General features: G+C 43.8%; 2 protein-coding genes across 2 annotated transcripts; both read left to right on the forward strand.

Annotated features, from left to right (window-relative positions):
- The first annotated feature begins 641 nt into the window (after positions 1 to 641).
- Positions 642 to 1,166, forward strand: LOC144715516 (uncharacterized). The gene has a single exon (XM_078590452.1). The coding sequence runs from the start codon at positions 642 to 644 to the stop codon at positions 1,164 to 1,166; it is 525 nt and encodes a 174-aa protein (XP_078446578.1).
- A 6,562-nt stretch (positions 1,167 to 7,728) lies between these two features.
- Positions 7,729 to 12,821, forward strand: LOC144715469 (uncharacterized). Its single transcript, XM_078590394.1, has 3 exons — positions 7,729 to 7,945; positions 8,231 to 8,358; positions 9,697 to 12,821. The coding sequence occupies exon 3, from the start codon at positions 9,761 to 9,763 to the stop codon at positions 12,614 to 12,616; it is 2,856 nt and encodes a 951-aa protein (XP_078446520.1). The 5' UTR covers positions 7,729 to 7,945; positions 8,231 to 8,358; positions 9,697 to 9,760; the 3' UTR covers positions 12,617 to 12,821.
- Positions 12,822 to 13,914: the final 1,093 nt, after the last annotated feature.

Here is a 13,914-nt window from a genome sequence, read left to right on the forward strand (position 1 = left end):
CCAGGCGCATCACTTCAAAGCTCTTCCTTCGCACCACCCCTTGTTCTACTTCTCTGTCGCCCGGCAGGCAAGCAATGTACTTCACCCAACTATAGTGCGTTGCGGGTGCCACCTTGATCAACTTCTCCGCCGCGGAGAACAGCGGCAGCCCGTAAACGTGGACGACACCGACATCGTCGATGGCGTACATATAGCCTGCCCAGTAAGCGATGTCGAAGAACTGAGCGCCGTGGCTGAGTGCCGAGAGCTCGGTCCAGTCCTCATCCCTGACGGCAATAACCGCCAGGGAAGACAAAGTATTACGTAGAACGGACACCGCGGGCGGAGACTGTGGGGTTTGACCTTGACAGGGTCCACATGATTTATGTTCCCGCTCAATGGTTTTTTCAACTCCCGCTCATGTTCCTTGTTAAAGGAACACTTTAAACATTATTTTCTTAGAACGAGTGCTTATTTTTCTGGTTTCAATCTTCCTTCTTCTTCTCCCTTGTTCTCTCCCACCAGGACTTGTGCTGCCAAGGAGTGGCAGCAGGGATTCTATCCCAACATTTGGTATCAGAGCTTGAAGTCTGGTCCAAGGAGGAAGTAGGAGGAGATCCATGCCATGACGGGCTGGTGAATCTACCTCGCAAGCTAGTGGGATGTCTTCAGCAAAAGATGAGGCTTCTGGAACCTCTGTCGTGATGCCCAGGTCTCTAGTCGAGACTGGACATGGTTTCCCCATTCTCTCCAAGCAGAACTATTCTCTCTGGGCTATGAGAATGCAAGTTCTGTTGGAGCAGAATGGCTTATGGGAAGCTATTGAGGCAGAGTCGGTGACGAAGAAGAAGGATCATCAAGCTTTGTTGGTTATCTATGGTAAAATATCTGATGAGATATTGGCTCAACTGGATAGCAAGCTAACGGCCAAGGAGACGTGGTTGATGTTGAAGACGAAGAACTTGGGTGTTGCTCGTGTTCAAAACGCCAGAGTGCAAGCCCTCAAATGCGAGTTTGAGCTGCTCATCATGGGAGAAGATGAGCTTGTGTCTGATTTTGCAGGAAAGTTGTCCAAAGTTGTCACTCAGCTAAGGACCATGGGAGAGAAGTTAGAAGGAGACGTGGTGGCCAAGCTACTACAAGCTACTCCGACGAAGTTTGACTCTATTATATCCTCCATTGAGTAATTTTGGGAGATAGAGTCAATGACGTTGGAATAAGCCGTGGGATCCCTCAAGATACATGAAGACAAGTTGAAGGATTCCCAATCAAGAAGAGAGGAGCAAGTTCTGTTAGCGAGAGCTATCAGAAAGGGCAAGAAGAAAGACGAAGATGAAAACTCTTGTGGCCGTGGATGTGGATGCGGCAAAGGAAGAGGCCGTGGCTGAAGCAGTGATGGCAAAGGATGGACCAAAGATGAGGACTATAGACCTGGAGATAAGTCAAAAATTAAATGTTACAATTGTGAGAAATTTGGGATTTTGCTTCTGAATGTCGGAGCAACAAGAAAGAGGAGAAGGCAAGTTTGGCCAACGCCGAGGAGAAGGGCGAGTCGGCCTTGCTAATGACATTGACAGAGCCTCTGGATCATGCACTACTCCAGGGGAGTGAGGGAGATCCTCTGTTGCAAGATATGTGGTACCTCGACACATGGGCCAGCAATCATATGACGGGCATGAGAAGTCTGTTCTATCAGCTAGAATAAGCCCACCTTGGCAATGTTCGCTTTGGCAAATGGGTTGAAGGTAGATATTCAAGGCAAATGAAGCATCATAATGCAGTGTCAGAGTGGATGAGAAATGACACTAAATAATGTTCTCTTTATCCCTAAATTACACTCTAACATTTTTAGTATTGGGCAGCTTGATGAACAAGGCTGCAAGACTGTGACGGAGCATGGTCATTTGATCATATACAATCAACAAGGGAGACTGTTGGCTCGTGTAAAGAAGACCAATGGTCGTTTATATCTGTTGAAGCTAAATACTATAAGAGGTTTTTTGGTTTAGGTTGACGATTCTACTCGAGTATGGCATGTATGCTATGGGCATCTCAACCACCAAGCATTGAAGTTGTTAGCTGATTGAGAGATGGTTGAAGGATTACCACTCTACCATCTCCATACCAGTTATGTCAAAGTTGCATAGCAGGCAAGCATTCGAGAGCTCCATTTCCATCTTCATCAATATATAGAGCGAAGACACCACTAGAGTTGCTACACGTTGACTTATGTGGTCCGATCACTCCGTCACATGGGTTAGTAATTCTTATTTTATGTTGATAGTTGATGATTTTATTCGACTCACTTATGTTGCCTTGCTGAAGAAGAAGTCTAAAGCTCTTGGCGCTTGCACAAAATTTAAGGAGATCGCAGAAGGCGAGAAGAATGTGAAGGTCAAAGTTCTTAAGACTGATCGAGGAGGAGAGTTTGCTTCAGCAGAGTTTTCAGCTTATTGTAATAAGCATGGGATAAAGAGACACTTGATGGCTCGATATTATGTGCAACAGAATGGTGTCGTTGAGAGAAGGAATCGGACAATATTGTCTATGGTGCGATCTATGTTGAATGGGAGAAGCCTTCCCAAGGAGCTATGGGGAGAGGCAGTGAGCACTGTCGTGGACTTCATGAATCATGCTCCAACTAGAAACCTAGAAGGAGATACTCCGTATGAAGCTTGGATTGGGTCAAAACCTAAGGTTGCACACCTTAGAGTTTTTGGCTGCCTATCTCATGTGAAAGTGCTTGGGGGGCACTTGACCAAGTTGGATGACCGAAGCAAGCCTATGGTCTTCATCGGTTATGAAATTGGGTCTAAAGTTTATCGCTGCTATGACCCTAATAGTGGAAAGGTGCATGTGAGCAGAGACATCATCTTTGAAGAAGATGCCAAATGGGACTGGGATGTCCCTGAAGTGAAGAAGAAGCAAGGTACCACACTCTCTTATGATTTTCCTATGTTAACTGAAAATTGTGATGGTGAGGTCAATGGACATATATTTAAATTAACACATAGCCCTTTTATGAAAATTGTGATGGTGAGGTCGATAAATTAACACAAATATATATATTTAATCGCGTGTTCCTTGAGGGTGATACAAATTTGGTTTAATCTTATAGAAGGGGACTAAGTCAATGGATCAAGGATTTTTAAAAAATAATTTGGTAATACTTATGATATTTCTAACTTAATGGGAATAGGAGATTTGAAATGGACGACCAAAGTTTAGCACATGATAACTTTAAAGTAAACAATCACTTAGAGAAAATGAACCATTATCATGAACCACAATTATCTCAAAGTTAAGGTGACACAAGGTACCTTAGAGATGGGAGTCAATAGCTTGAATGTTCTGATGTTGAATGGCCTTGATTGACGTTGATCTGCAATTCCACGAGTGGGTGTGAATAAAGAGAGGGGAATGTGTTGAAAAGCGGATAAAAGGAAGTGTGAGATTTGATCAGCACGAGAGGCTGTTGATGTGTAATATGAGGGGGGTGGAGATGAAGTGTGGAGAATGATTTACAAATTGGATGGGACAAGGGGTGGGAATTAATGAAGTTAAGAAGAAGGGAGACAATGAGAACTAGATGGGGATGATGAGGTGGGATGAAGGGGTGGTTCAATGATGGGGATGATGGGGATAAGATGATAGGGAAATGATGGAGATGACAAAGTATGGATAAAGGGAACGGAGGAACCCAAGAGGAGTTGACAATGTTGAATAAGAGAAGCCGCCGTATTCGTTCCGTTGACGCTCCGTTGCCGTTATCGCCAGAAAATCACCAAGGAATCACTCTTTTCTCACAAACAACTTCACAATAATTCTCAAGCAAAAGTGTCCATACAAGAAAAGAAAACATGAAGTTAAGAAGAAAATAAACTGTCAATTCGAAATGGTGGTTTAAGAGAATATGGTAGAGAGAATGGTGGTCCACATAGAGAAAGTTGTGGGGAAAGTTGAGGGAGAGAGGTAATGAGAAAAGTCAACTTGGAGGTTATAGGGGAAGAGAGAAAGAAAGAAAATTAGAGGAAAGAGAAAAGTGGAATAGTCAATAATTGTAGGCGGTTAAGAAGGAGAGAGAACGGATAAAAAGAAAGAGGAGAAGTGGAGAATAGAAGTCAAATAAAAAGGTTGAGTGAGGAGAGAGAAGAAAAGAACGCCAAATATTGAGAGAAAAGAGAAGGGAGAGAAGAGAGAGGGAGAAGAAAAGTCAAAAGAGAGAGGAGAGAGAGGGAAGGTGGTTAAGCATTTCCCAAAAGTAGGAGTAGAAGAGAGTGAGAAATGGGAGAGAAAGAAGGGTGATGGTATTGCATGTATTTTTCACCTTGAAACTTTTTACAACGATCATGACTATTTATAGTAATGGGATATTACGATGGCTATATTAGAGAGGTAATCCTAGCCATTGGGTGTTTCCCCTGCTGGATAAAATTCTAACCAGCAAGCCTCATAAGGATGTGGGATTATGTGTTCAATAACACTTTGATGATGATTAGTATGCAACTTATTGGTCAGTTGGGTTATCCGACGGAGATGCCGAGTTAGCTGACTTGCTTACACCACCGTTATGCACAACAGCCGAGGTAGAGCAGAAACGTTAAGCTTGGACAATATGCGAGTAAAATGAGCTTTGGGAAGAGATTTGGTTAATGCATCTACCAATTGATATTTGTTGGGCACGAATTTTATTTGGAGATTTGCTAGATACTTGTTCCGGACAAAATGATAGTCAATCTCGATATGTGGGGTGCGAGCATGAAAGACCGAATTTGAAGCGAGATATGTGGCTCCAAGATTTTCACACCAGAGGATGGGTGGCGAGCGTGGAAGAAGATTTATTTCCTTGAGAAGAGATTGAATCTAGAGAATTTCGACAGCTCAGTTGGTCATGGCTTTGTATGCAGATTATGCACTTGAGTATGCCACTGTGGCTTGCTTTTTTAGCTCCATGAGACAAGATTACTGTTGAGATAAACGAGAAATGCACTAGTGGAGCAGTGATCAACAGAATCACCGTCCCAGTATGCATCACTAAAAACATAAATAGTTGAATCAGAATTTTTGTGAAGTACCAATCCAGAGGAAATGCTGCCTTTGAGATAACAAAGTGGATATTTAAGAGTTTGCATCTCAGCAGAAGGAGGTGAATGTATTTTCTGACAGGCACGATTGACAACAAATGCAATGTATGGGCATGTAAGGGTGAGGTATTGGAGGGCCCCAACTAATTCTCAATAAAGGGTGGCATCCCCTAAGGGAGAAGATGAAAGGGAAGAGGAGGATTGACCATAGGGTGTAGGCAGAGGCTTACAGGTGGTCATTTTAGAACACTCAAGGAGAGAAGCAATGTATGTGGATTGGGATAAAGTATACCCATGAGCGTGAGCATGAGGCTGAGTAGAATGCCAAGAAAGTTATGAGCAAGACCCAAGTCTTTAAAGTCAGAGTGAAGCTCGTGAACGAGTTGAGCAATTGCAGAAGTGCTATGTGAAAGAAGTAAGATGTCATCTACATATATTAGAATAAGATGGGCACTGGAGTAAGCTGAAAGAGGTTGATCCAAGAAATCTGAGATGCAGGAGAGAGGATGTGAGTTTGTGGAACCAAACTCGGGCGATTGTGTAAGGTCATAGATAAACTTTAGAAGTTAAGAGACATGAGTTGGTTGAGTGGAGCTTAAAAAATTAAGAGGTTGATCCATGTAGATAGTTTCATGTAAGTCGCCATGGAGAAAGGCATTGAAGACATCCAAATGATGGATCCACCGGCGGTGGATGGTGGCTATAGAGAGCAGGAGACGAATAATAGTATGCTTGATAATAGGGCTGAACATGTCAGTGAAGTCAAATTCTTCTTACTGGCTAAAAACTTTAGCGACTAAGCAGGCTTTGTACATATCAATAGAGCCGGTAGGAGTGTGTTTCAACCGATAGACAGATTTATGAACAATGACTTGGAAATTGGGATTCTGAGGAACAAGGATCCAGGTGCGGTTCAGCATTGAGGCACAATACTCTGTAGACATGGCTGCCATCCATTGGAAGTTTTGGGAGGCATCCTTAAAGGAGGTGGGCTCAATGGGGTGATGTAGTTGAGCCATAAGTGCATGAGGGAAAGGATGTTTGATAGAAGAGAAGCTTAAACATTTGGACTAAGTCTGGAGAGGAGAAGAACAAGTGGCAGTAGGGGACTGGGGAGCAGAGTAGAAGGTATGGAGAGGTATAGTTTTCAAGAGGATGCTAGGGTAGGGTGTGTAGCCAAGTGTGGGAAGGAGGTCAGGATATGTGACAGAAAGATCTTCTGAACAAAGTAGAACAATTGGGGAGTAAGAGGCAGAACTGGTCAGAGAATGAAAGGGTGGGGGTTCGGAGGGAAAGAGGAAGACGAGGAATGCAAGTTGGGAGAATCATGAGACACAGGAGGTGAGCAAGAAATTGACACATGAGACAGATAGGTAACAGAAGAGAGAGCAGGAGAAATAGAATGATTCGGGGAAGGGCCAAGGCGGCCATATCTAGGCGAGTGCATAACATTGGGAAATGGAAAAATAGATTCATAAAAAATAACATGACGTGAAATGAGAGTTTTATCTGAAAGCAATGAGAGGCATCCATAACCCAGGTGTAGATAAATTTAGCCCAGAAGGACGCGCTTCTCAGATTGAGAATAAAAGTTGTGATGAGAATAAAGATGTAAGTAGGGATGGCATAGACATCCAAAAGCGCTTAATAAGAAATAGTCAGCAGAGGCAGTGAATAAAGGTTCAAGAGGTGATTTGTTGCTAAGTACAAGGGTGGTCATGCGATTGATAAGAAATGCAGTCGTGGCCACAGCTTCATCCCAAAAATTTTTGGGCATGTGTGCAGAGTGAAGCAACGTGAGAGCAGTTTCAATTAAATGGCGGTGCTTGCGTTCGGCATTACCACTTTGTTCAGGAGTATGTGGGCACGATACTTGATGAACAATGCCTTTAGATTTAAGATATGTGTGAAGAGCTTGGTATTCTCCACCTAAATTCTATGATCTAGTGACCATCTCATTCTACCATTTTCTGCTTGTAGTTGAATAAAACAATCAAATTTCATTTTGAAAATCTACACATTCCCTCTGGTTTTGGCATTTCTACAAACACCTAGGGTGCGCTCTTAACTTCTTTCATTTTTCACTTTCTTTTCTCTCTTGCCAGTTGCCACAACTCTCCCTCTTTCTAAGTATTTCACTATGTTTTATCCATACATATGTCTTCCTACATTTTTCTTAACTATAGTTTAAACAATAAATAATAACATCCCTTACAAGTATTATTATCTTAACATATATTCTTCCTCTCTTCTAACTCTTTGTTTAATATATATATACAAGTATTACCTCACTCTCTATAATAGATCCCTGAGTAAGATTATTTGATCAGAGAAATAATAATCAAAACGATGAATATACATCGAAATATTCATTTAATAATCTCGAATTTCTAAAGACACTCTTAAATTCCACATCTCCAATTTTCAGTTTACCACATGGATCACTAATTATTCTATAAATACCATAGAGAAGGGAAACTACCAATTTACCCTCCACAGAGCCATTCAATAGTTAAAGACTATTAATCATCCAATGTTACTTTCCTTGTTACTATCACCAATTCATAATAGGTAATTAAGCACCTAATATTGCAGTTTGGGTATTTATATGTGTCAGAAATAATCATTACCAAAAGGGGAAAAGGGGGGCAAATTACTTGATATTTTGCTGTTTCCTCAGTATTTGTTCTTGCAGTTCCCGCCAGGGTAGTAGGGGCGGCAGAACGAAGAAAGCAGGCGCGCTGGGGTTTCCGATTCGACCTCTTCTCTATCGATCGAAGCAGTTTTTGATCTGTATTCTTAACTTCTGTTCTTCTTTCCTACCCTTTGATCGATCTCTGATACGTCGCACTTGGCGGAGCAGCTGACGAGTGGCATGATGGGTAGGTCTATAATCCTCCATTTAACCATCGTTGGTTCTTGTTATTGAGGATTTCTTTTCGGTTTTTTGTAATCGGCGCAGTTTAGTTGCTCTGCTGCTCCTAGGGTTTTTTGCTTCGAACGGGTAGTGCGTATTTTCTCGATTTGTCTGGGGTTTCTGCTTTTTTTGTTCCACATTTTGGGTTATTTGTGATGAGTGTGCATTTTTGCCTGCTTTTTTGCGATGAACTGCCTCCTAATCGGGAATCTATGTCTGGTTATGGCTATGATTTTGTCTCTCTTGGCAGGTCGAAGTGATGTTTCGCGCGTGGTGATCTTCTGGGTTCAACGATAGACTCTACGATCCAGGAAATCGACTAAAGAGCCTCGTTTTCTCGCAGATCTGGAATTTGCATTATCCGAATCTATTTATTCGGTGAGCATTTCAAAAATCTTTTTCGCTTAGATCACTAGAAGACCGACACCAGTGGATATAAGTCAACTTTTGAACGTTTTGTTCGTTCTGATGGTTTACCTGCATTACATGGGTTATGGATCCCTGACTGCGCTTTAATCTTGTATAATCAGTCAAGAAGTTATTCTGAGATCTTTTACACAGTTGATGCAGCTTTTAGTCGATATGCATTATTTCTATCATTTGAATGAGCGTCGTTTAAAGAATTTCGTAAAGCTAGCCTTTCTTTTTTATTTGACAAAGTTTACATTTTCCCTACCCTGTGTTTTCATTTAATGACGATTTTTTTTCTGTAAATAACAATTTTGTGATGATTTTCTCTGACGGGACTTGAATCTGGGGTGAAGAATGGAGGAGTAGTCGTTTGCCTTAAAAGTCAAAGTAATTAATTTTGAGAAATATTTCTTTGAATAAATCACTCTCCCCCCATGCTTCTGCATAATACAATGTAATACTTTTAGGAAATCCTGGTAGAAAAACATTTGCATAAAAAACCAGGTATGCAAATAGTAGTATAGTGTCCTCAGGCGTTTCAACTCAATATTTAACGAGCGTCGTTTTTCATCAGTTATTGTTTTTCGGATTCAAATGGGTTGATCACCAGTTCCAAGTGATCTTCCTTTTGTCTTTCAGAAAAAAATGTTTTGTTAATCCAAGCGTTTCTTTGTTCCTACTTTAAGCTAGTTGATAATTATCTTGAGCAGTAAGTCATTCAGATATTTTACGGGGTGCGCTTGAGAGAAAATGTTGTTTGCTGTCTCTACACATTCTGATTGTTCAAGGTTTAGAGATTATTTGGTGTTTATTTAATTATTGTAGTTTACACATCTTTTCCCTTGTTAAATTTTCGATTGCATATAATTCATTATCGTGTTTAATTTCACCGGTTTTGAAAATCAGATGTTTTAGCGCCGAAGTTAATGTAAAGCAGTAGAATCTTCAATTATTCGGCTTACTTTTCCTGTTTCTAGAAATCAATGGCCGGTTCATCAGGGCCCTGGAAGCGACTCGAAATATTAATTTTTTTTAATAATAGTTGAGGACTAAGCGATTAACTAAGCAAAGCTTTAGCCTCTGCGTAATGACTTTGGTGGTTGTCCACCAATATGCTATTTTCCCAAAAAAGACCGATTTCCTATCATTATTTTTCTTCATTCGAGGGGAAACAAAATCAATAATTTATTTGCCTGCATAGGTTTGTATTTAAGCTTCTTTTTGGCCTGAAAATTGTCATTTTCTCATCTTATTGCAGCAACAAACTAATGAATGAGTCTCTTTTTCCTTTTTTTTTTTTTGAAGGGAGGGATATGTAGTAAGATTTGCATCTTGTTAAGAGTGTGGGGGTGCTCATCGCGAAGCGGGGATGGAGTGCAATAAAGAAGAAGCTGTCCGGGCGAAGGCCGTTGCAGAGAAGAAGATGCAATGCAGAGATTATGATGGAGCCCGAAAAATGGTCCTCAAAGCCCAGAGACTTTTCCCCGACCTCGAGAACACATCGCAGATGCTAACTGTCTGTGAAGTTCATTGCTCTGCTGAAGCAAGAGTCAATGGTTTTGAGGACTGGTACGGAATCCTTCAAGTGGAAGCCTCTGCAGACGAGGCATTGATTAAGAAGCAGTACCGGAAGCTCGCCCTTTTACTTCATCCAGACAAGAACAAGTTTGCCGGTGCTGAAGCCGCCTTCAAGCTCATCGGCGAGGCACACCGCATTCTCTCAGACAAGATGAGTCGCACTGTGTATGACTTGAAGAGAACTTCTAGCGTTAAAACTGCAGTTTTGAAGTCTCAGAGTGGAGCCCATAACTCTAGAAAACAGCAACCTCCAGTGCCAGGAGGATTTGCAAACCACGCCCCGCCTTTCAGCAATTTTCATCATGCTCAAGCTGCTCGCCCGCCGCAACCGCAGACCACCACGGCTACTTCTGGGTCAGCTACATTTTGGACTCTTTGTCCTTCTTGTAGAATCAGATATCAGTACTACTACACCATCCTCAACAAGCCCCTTCGTTGCCAGAACTGCTTGAAACCTTTTGTTGCATATGAGATAGAGCCGCAGGTTGCGCCTGGAGTCGTGAACTTTGGATTTCCCCTGAACAAGTCTGGGTTATTTCCGCAAGCTCAACACACTTCTAGCGCTGGCCAAAACCATGGGAAAGAACAATGCAAGAACGATGGGACTGGCCCTGTTCCTACTGTGTTTACCAAGGTATTTGGTCAAGGCAGTAGCCACGAAAAGAAGCCAACGGAGGATAAGAAGGAAGAGAAGGCGGAGGTTGAAGAAATGAAAGTTGCAGGGAAACAACAGCAGACGGCTTCGAATGGACAGCCATCGGGTAATGCCAACGTGAAGCGAGGGAGGAAGATGACAGTGGAATCAGAGTCTGACTCGGACGACTCCGACGACGAGACAATGCTGAGAAACAAACAAAGTGCCGGCTACAGTTCAGATCACCGTCCTCGTAGATCGTCAAGGCTGAAGCAAAATATTTCATATGCTGACGAAGCCAACAGTGATGGTGACGACACAAAACCTCCTTCCAACTTCAAACGGCTGAGGAAACGTTCGTCTACTGAACCTGTGCATGGGAACGATGAAGAGCAGGTCGAAGCACCCGCCGAGGAAACTTGCAATCCTTCTAACGAGACAAACTCCACCATGGAAAAACCCGTGACCCCGCAGGAGACGCCGAAGAAGGCAACTGGCAATAAGGCTGCTGAGAGCACTAAGTCAGACGACAGCGACAGCGACAGCGACAGCGGGCCAGGGGTTAACACGAACTATCTGGACTACCCGGATCCTGAATTCTACGACTTCGACAATGATAGATCGCCCGAGTGCTTCTCTGCTGGTCAGATCTGGTCGCTCTATGACTTTTTGGACGGGATGCCGAGATTCTATGCCCTTATCAAGAGCGTTTCTTCGGCTAACGGGTTCAAGGTGCGGTTCAGTTGGCTGGAGCACGTGCCGATAGGGGAAGCCGAGAAGAAGTGGACCGATGAAGAGCTGCCCGTGGGCTGTGGAGCATTCCGGCTTGGGAAAGCAGAAACCTCTGACGTCTCCCGTGTTTTCTCCCACCCTGTGACGTGGAGCAAGGGCAATCGGAAGAACCAGTATCTAATAGTCCCCAGGAAAGGCGAAGTGTGGGCTCTATTCAGGGGCTGGGACAAGAACTGGAGCGAAGAGCCGGAGAAGCACCAGAAGTTTGACTACGAGGTTGTTGAGGTGCTGTCTGATTTCAACGCCGAGTCTGGCGCCGACGTTGTCCATTTGGTCAAAGTCCAAGGCTTCACTTGCGTCTTCCGCCAGCGAGGGGGGGATGCCGTCCATGTCGCTCCGGACGAGCTACTCAGATTCTCTCACCAGGTGCCGGCATACAGGATGAAAGGGACTGAGCGGGAAGGAATCTCCGAGGGGTTCTTCGAGCTGGACTTTGGCTCACTCCCCGTCAACATGGACCCGGAAGTCGAAGACACGGCGGAGAAACCTGCAGATGAGGTCAGATACGAGGACTCCGAATTCCACGACTTTGAAGAGGAGCGAGGCGAGGATAAGTTCAGGGCGGGCCAGGTCTGGGCGTTGTACTGCGAAGACGACGGCTTTCCCAAGTACTACGCCATAGTGAAGAAGGTGGAGACGGAAGAGTTCACAGTGGAGCTGACGTGGCTGGAGGCCGAGCCGCGGTCCGAGGTGGAGGCCGAGTGGCTGAGCCGGGGGCTCCCGCTCGGGTGTGGGAGGTTCAGGCTGCTGACCGGAAAGGACGGCAAGCAGAGCTACACTGCCACGGACACCTTCTCGCACGTGGTTCAGGCCCGGCAGATTGCCGGCGGGACGAAGCGGGGGCCGTCGGCATATGACATCGGCCCGAGGCCGGGGGAGGTGTGGGCAGTGTACAGGAATTGGAGAAGTGATTGGGAGATGACTGATCTCGAGAAGTGCATGGACGCGGGGGAGTATGATATGGTGGAGATACGGAGTTCGTCGGAGGTCGTGGTGGTGGCGGCGGTGCTGGAGAAGGTCGAGGGGTTCAGGACCGTGTTCAGGGCGGCGACAGCGACGATGATGACGACGACGGTGCTGGAAATTGGGGTGGTGGAGATGACGAGATTTTCACACCAGGTGCCGGCCTTCAGGCTGACCGAAGAGCGTGGGGGGAATTTGAGGGGTTGCTTTGAGCTGGACCCGGCGTCGGTCCCTGAGGTGCTTCTCTGCTCAGGTTAAGTCGATTGTTGCGTTGTTTGGCTTGGGTTTTTGGGAGTCTCCTCGCCGTGTGATCTATGGATTTTTCTTTTGAACGGCTGAGGAGCGCAGCGGCTCGCTCGCGATCTATCTCTCTTCGGAATCAGGATTTCCGTTTTTTTTTGTCATATTTTTATACACGTACTTATTCCCTGTTAAAATTAATCCAGCTAATATTGAATGCTGATGTTGAGTCCTCGTCATGGATGGGTCAAGTATCTTGAGTTAGGCCATCATTAATTTTTAAAACATGTCTTCCCCGCATCACTACCATTCTTATTCTTGGATTAATTTGTGATACTAAATCTGTCATTGAGCAAAAGGATAGGCAGAGAGAGGGGGATGAAAATATGCAGATAGAGAAGAAGAATGGCAGAGAGATGAAGATATGCATATAGACAAGAAGAAGAATGGCAGAGAGAGAGATGAAGATATGCATATAGGGAAGAAAAATGGCAGAGAGAGAGAGATGAAGATATGCATAAAGAGAAAAAAATGGCAGAGAGAGAGAGATGAAGATGTGCATATAGAGAAGGAGAAAAATAGCAGAGAGAGAGAGAGAGGTGAAGATATGCATGTTGAGAAGAATGACAGAGAGAGAGAGATGAAGATATGCATGTAGAGAAGAAGAAGAATGGCAGGGAGAGAGAGATATGAAGATATGCGTATAGAGAAGAAGAATGGCAGCGAGAGAGAGAGATGAAGATTTGTACATAGAGAAGAAGAATGGCACAGAGAGAGAGAGATAGATGAAGATATGCATGTAGGGAAGAAGAATAATGGCAGAGAGAGAGAGATGAAGATATACGTATAGGGAAGAAGAAGAATGGCAGAGAGAGAGAGAGAGATGAAGATATGCACATAGAGAAGAAGAATGGCACAGAGAGAGAGATAGATGAAGATATGCATGTAGGGAAGAAGAAGAATGGCAGAGAGAGAGAGAGATGAAGATATGCATATAGAGAAGAAGAATGACAGAGAGAGAGAGAGATGAAGACATGCATATAGAGAAGAAGAAGATGAATGATAGAGAAAGAGAGAGATAGAGATATGCATATAGAGAAGAAGAATGGCAGAGAGAGAGATGAAACATGCAGATAGATAAGAAGAATGGCGGAGAGAGATGAAGATTTGCAGATAGAGAAGACGACTGGCAGAGAGAGATGTAGATGTGCAGATAGAGAAGAATAATGGTAGAGAGAGAGAGATGAAGATATGCATATAAAGAATAATGGCAGAGAGAGAGATGAAGATAGAAAGGTATGGAGGTTTCAGAGGGG

The sequence above is a fragment of the Wolffia australiana genome, chromosome 19 (assembly GCF_029677425.1).
Source record: "Wolffia australiana isolate 7733 chromosome 19, ASM2967742v1".
Classification (NCBI taxonomy): domain Eukaryota; kingdom Viridiplantae; phylum Streptophyta; class Magnoliopsida; order Alismatales; family Araceae; genus Wolffia; species Wolffia australiana.